This window comes from Protomyctophum bolini, assembly GCF_963924005.1.
Source record: "Protomyctophum bolini genome assembly, chromosome: 17".
NCBI classification, from domain to species: Eukaryota; Metazoa; Chordata; class Actinopteri; order Myctophiformes; family Myctophidae; genus Protomyctophum; species Protomyctophum bolini.
The window spans coordinates 38,358,085-38,363,946 of NC_137878.1; the positions used below are offsets into that span (position 1 = coordinate 38,358,085).

The 5,862-nt window shown below is 42.7% G+C and overlaps 1 protein-coding gene across 1 annotated transcript in view; it reads right to left on the reverse strand.

Annotated features, from left to right (window-relative positions):
* LOC308331934 (atrial natriuretic peptide receptor 1-like) overlaps nucleotides 1-5,862 on the reverse strand; it is a 27,470-nt gene continuing 21,608 nt past the window's right edge. Inside the window, exons 17-23 of the mRNA XM_080787485.1 lie at nucleotides 5,434-5,602; nucleotides 4,308-4,454; nucleotides 3,268-3,391; nucleotides 3,120-3,188; nucleotides 2,770-2,944; nucleotides 2,497-2,595; nucleotides 1-2,292 (exon numbers count right to left, since the gene is read on the reverse strand). Of these exons, the coding sequence (XP_080643611.1) occupies nucleotides 2,150-2,292; nucleotides 2,497-2,595; nucleotides 2,770-2,944; nucleotides 3,120-3,188; nucleotides 3,268-3,391; nucleotides 4,308-4,454; nucleotides 5,434-5,602 (926 nt within the window). The 3' untranslated portion in view covers nucleotides 1-2,149. The remainder of the gene's footprint in view (nucleotides 2,293-2,496; nucleotides 2,596-2,769; nucleotides 2,945-3,119; nucleotides 3,189-3,267; nucleotides 3,392-4,307; nucleotides 4,455-5,433; nucleotides 5,603-5,862) is intronic.

Consider the following 5,862-nt stretch of genomic DNA (forward strand, 5'->3'; position numbering starts at 1 on the left):
AATCTAAACACAAGGAAACAATTAAACAGAATAGTGGCTATTTACATTACAGCAACATGTACTGTATGACATCACCAGGAGGATGGAGTGTACATATTAATATTTGAATGAGTACAAGTTCGTACAGGAAATTAAAATGTTATGTGAGATAAAAACACACAAGCGCACAGTTATATTTATACCATGACGGAATAATAAAACAACATATTTTATGTGAAAAGCAATTGGTTCCTACATGCTATTAAAGCTATAAATCAGTGGTTCTCAACCATTGATTGTGCACCCATTTCATCTGACGCACGCACGCACGCACGCACATGCATGTCACTTTCAGACATTTTCCAGCCCTTTAACTGTTGCACAGTTTTGGGGTGAAAGACCCAAAAATAGCAGTGGTGGACAGTAACTACAATTTCCTTTACTGTACTGTACTGTAATTTTGAGAGATTTTGATATACTGCTTGAGTCTACAATATGTATGTTACTTCACTACATTTATGTGAAAACGTTATAGCTACTATAGTTATACTTTGTAGATTTTGAGTATTATTATAAAACATGTACACTAACCACTTCAGCCCTATATTGGCCATTTGAAAAAAGCCAATCTACAAGCTCACAATGCATCACGATGTGATGCACTGTGAGATTGTAGAGCTGCTATTTTCAAAATATTTAAGACCTGATGCCGGTTCTAAATAAAATGACTTCTAAATGTTGTTTCTTAGATTGTAGAAGATTATAAAAGGAGTCGAGATCGATATTTTAAATCACCGTATATCTCAACCAGTGGCTCACGGACCACGGCAGCAGGTGGAATTGGAAAACATGTTTAAATGTTTAAAAATATACATTGTAGGCTACCTTTGTTAAATATATCAAAACTATAATAAATAATCACATTTTTAAATGTTAAGTGCTGTGTGGGGAATGCTTGTAATGAAATATTGGGATTGACATATCTTCTTTTCACACAGCGCACTGTCTACCAGTGACATCACCGCTAATGGAAACTTCACATCTTCCTGCAACGTTGGAATGTTGAAATATAAGCCATTGTTATTGCTTAAAAAAAAAAGAAAAAATAGGGCTGGAGCTTGATTAAAATAATAAATGTATTAATTAGATGCTTTTTGTAATTAATTAATCAAAATTAATTGCATTTTAAATCAATTTGACCTGAGAAAATGTTTTTTTCCTTTCTCCCCATAAGAACAGATTTTGGTTTATGATTGAATCAATTATTTGAATATTCTAACACCTGGGGGTCTTAATTAGAGTAATGTTAGCCTCGGGAACCCAGGCTTTTATTTTCGTTTTCGCATTTGGCTAAAAAAATGAAAAGTCTGGCGAAACGCATTGGAAATTCTGGCATACAGGAAGCCCACTTCCTTGTATTTCGCTAACCGAAAACAGTGAAGAGGGGGGTCGCTCCAACATACAAAACAGTGAAGAGGGGGGTCGCTCCAACATACAAAACAGTGAAGAGGGGGGTCGCTCCAACATACAAAACAGAAAGAAGTACAAAAACCACAGCACTCCATCTTTAACTAGTCTGGTTTCAGTAGGGCTTCAGTAGGGTTCAGTGGGGTTTCAGTAGGTTTCAGTAGGGTTCAGTAGGGCTTCAGTAGGGTTTCAGTAGGGTTTAGTAGGGTTCAGTAAAGTTTCAGTTGTGTTCAGTAGGATTCAGTAGGGTTTCAGTAGGTTTCAGTAGGGTTTAGTAGGGTTCAGTAGGGCTTCAGTAGGGTTTCAGTAGGGTTTAGTAGGGTTCAGTAAAGTTTCAGTATGGTTCAGTAGGATTCAGTAGGGTTTAGTAGGGTTCAGTAAGGTTTCAGTAGGATTCAGTAGGGTTTAGTAGGGTTTAGTAGGGTTCAGTAAAGTTTCAGTAGGATTCAGTAGGGTTTAGTAGGGTTTAGTAGGGTTCAGTAAGGCTTCAGTAGGGTTCAGTGGGGTTCAGTAAAGTTTCAGTATGGTTCAGTAGGATTCAGTAGGGTTTAGTAGGGTTCAGTAAGGTTTCAGTAGGATTCAGTAGGGTTTAGTAGGGTTTAGTAGGGTTCAGTAAAGTTTCAGTAGGATTCAGTAGGGTTTAGTAGGGTTTAGTAGGGTTCAGTAAGGCTTCAGTAGGGTTCAGTGGGGTTCAGTATAGGGTTCAGTTGGGTTTCACTCCCAGAAGCCAGTAGGTCTTCATGGTTCCTTTTCCCTTCACCTCCACGTCTCCTCGTTCCTCCAACAGGAAGCTGTTCAGTTCTTCTAAGACCAGACACGTGGCCTCGGAGACGTGGATCTTCAGCGCTAGAGAGCCAACATGAAACATAGTGCCGTATTATTAACACATTATGTGCCCTTTCATTCTTTCAAAATAGCGAAAGCACTACATGCGGTAGTTCCTAGGTGGACCTCTGTGGACGTCTTGGGCTTATATTGTGTTAAGTAAAAGCATCAATACTTCAATGTAGAAAATAGTGTGTTACGTAACGTTAAGTCAAAGTGCCTCACCCTGTCCCGTGGACTCCATCCGTGAAGCTGTGTTCACGGTGTCTCCAAACAGACAGTACCTGGGCATCTTCAACCCCACCACACCGGCACACACTGGACCTGCGCACGCACACAGAAACATCCATATGACAGCAACATCACTTGCATGCACTATTCACGCACGTTCATTCGTGTGCACACGCACGGCACGCACATGCGTGGACACGTACACACACACACACACACACACACACACACACAGACAGACGTGCACTGCACGGTGCTGGAACTAACCGCTGTGTATTCCGATGCGGAGCTGCAGCTGCTGCGCGGGGCGGTGCTTCATCCTGAAGGTGAGCACGTTGTGGAGCAGAGAGAGAGACATGCGGGCGATGTGGCCGGCGTGGTGGCGCCCGTTACGCACCGGGAGGCCTGAGACCACCATGTACGCATCGCCTATAGTCTCCACCTGCACACGCACACGCACACACACGCACGCACACACGCACACACAGTTATGCACCGGAAGTCCTGACACTACCACGTACCTACAGTATATCGTCTTCACCTACACACACACGTGCGTGCGTGTGTGTGTGCGTGCGTGCGTGCATGCGTGCATGCGTGCGTGCGTGCGTGTTTACCTTGTATACGTCAAAGTTATCGATGACGGCGTCAAAAGAGGTGTAGAGGTCATTTAAGAATGTCACCACCTGCAGACACACCACAAATGAAATACACAGTCACATGTCTGTCTGTCTGTCTGTCTGTCTATAGTGTATGAAGCTATACCTCCATGGGCGTGCTCTGTGCAGAGATGGAGGTGAAGCCGACGATGTCGCTGAAGTAAATGGTGACACAGTCGAAAGCTTCAGCTTGAACGCTCTCCCCTCTCTTCAGCTGTTCTGCTACGGAACTACACACGCACACACACACACACACACACACACACGTGCGCATGCACGCAGCAGCAGGATGTATTATTGTAGTAGTAATGATGGAATTATCTGTTACAAGTAGAGTAGTAGTACTATAAAATCAAATCAAACTTTATTATGGTAGCACATTTAAAACAGCCACGGTTTGACCAAAGTTAAAAAATTTAATAAATCTAAACAGAACAATTAAGTTGCAAATGGTAAAGACAGGACCGAACATGAACACAAGTAAAAGACAAAAACAGAGTTAGACTTGAGTGAGTATTTAATATCATATGAGGATACCCAGTGGACGTGGTTATCGAACCTTTTCATATCAAGGACCCCCAAATTAATGTGTTTTAATATGTGGTTGTTTGTGGTTATGAGTGTATCTGTGTATGATTGAGATGGCTTTCGATAGTATTGTTTTGTATATTGCTTCACATTCTGACATTATGTTGATCTGACCTCATCTAACCCTGTACACTCAAGACACACTCCATATATGGCCAGACCTCATCAAACCATGTACACGCAAGACATTACCCCCGCTGCCACCCTTAAATCTCCATATATGGAGCTGACATGTTATGACATTCCATTATGTTTATCTGGCCTCATCAAACCCTGTAGACTCAAGACACACTCCATACATATAATGGCCAGTACAGAATCCATTCCATATGTTGATCTGACCCCCCCATGCCAAAGCGCCAGCGCTCGCCCAGCAGTCTGCCGTCACCCAGGCGGATGCGTGCACGCTTCTCGCCCTCAGGGCGTCTTACTGATAGTATACGTATACTTACTGTGGTAGTATTTGGTACAGAAGTGTCTCAGTATACTGGTAGTATATACTTACTGTGGTAGTATGTGGTACAGAAGTGTCTCAGTATACTGGTAGTATATACTTACTGTGGTAGTATTTGGTACAGAAGTGTCTCAGCCTTGCGTTTCTCTTCATGATACGCCTGAGTTCTCTCCTCTACCAATTCCTCCAGGTTATTAGCATACTGCTCCATGCGACTTAACAGGTTGTCCAATATGTTACCACCATAACCCCTAGAGACAGACAGACAGACAGATTATTAGCATACTGTCTAGAGAGACTGATAGACAAGACAAGACACACTGACAGACTCATTTGTGGTACAGTATATTTGTCACTGTACTGTATATTAATATACTCAGGGGGACACTTTGACAAAGGGCTGGGGGATAACTGGAGAACTTTGAATTAATTAATTAATTAATGAGTGAGTGAGTACTGCAATATAGAAATATCTGATCTACAAGTTGTCGAGAGGGGAGAACTACTGTGGCCCAGATCTTGGCCCTAAGGAGAATCATCAAGGAGGTTAAGAGGAACAACCTGATTGCTGTGTTGTGCTTTTTCGACTTAAAAAAGGCATTTGACATTGGCACGATGAAGGTCCTTAACTTGGCCTACAGAGTCTCTACAAAAGTCTCTACAAAAGTGAGTGCCGTGATTTTTTTACACCCTAAAACATGGTCATCAGGTCTTATTGTTACATAAGGAGGTGTAATTTTTTCAAAAAAGTGTAGAGTATTTGTTAAGATGTTGTCTTTATGTGGACACGCCCACCAGTTCATTAAGTATGCCTGGTTTGCCTGGTGGGTGGTGATCCACCTGAACTGAAGCCACACCCACAGCTGTAGTTGTATAATAAATGGGGTTAGGGGAGGGGCTGATAATGTGATGTCACTATATTACTGTTTATTTCCTTGGCCCGTTTGACTGTCAAGGGTTCAGCCTCCAGGAAGAAACCCTAAATACAAAGGGAATAGATCATTGCACATAAAAACGACTCCAGGGTGAAGCAAATCTATTTACCAGTGACAGTGTGTATCAGTGGTTCTGTACCTGTTGTATTTCCTCAGCAGTACTTTGACAGTGTGGATCAGTGGTTGTGTACCTGTTGTATTTCCTCAGCAGTACTTTGACAGTGTGGATCAGTGGTTGTGTACCTGTTGTATTTCCTCAGCAGTACTTTCACAGTGTGGATCAGTGGTTGTGTACCTGTTGTATTTCCTCAGCAGTACTTTGACAGTGTGGAAGTCGGGTCGGTCCGGAGGATCTTCACTCCAGCATCTCTCCATTAGAACGGCCAGATCCTCACTGTGGCTCTGAGGACAGACGGACGGACGCAGACAGACAGGGCCGCCTGCACACACACTCTCTATGATCTCTGCATGGACGGACAGGCCGGCAGGCAGACAGGCAGGCAGGCAGGCAGACAGACAGGCAGGCAGACAGACAGACAGACAGACAGACAGACAGACAGTGTCAGCAGTACTAAGATTATCTGCAGTATACATTTGTCAGGGATGATACAAAAAAAGAAAATAAATGATGTCCCGTAGGGCTTTCACTTCTAGTGATTTTTACTAGTTGACTAGTTGCCTACCTATTATGTAAAAAAAAAAGGGGGTTTTCTTATCAACTAGT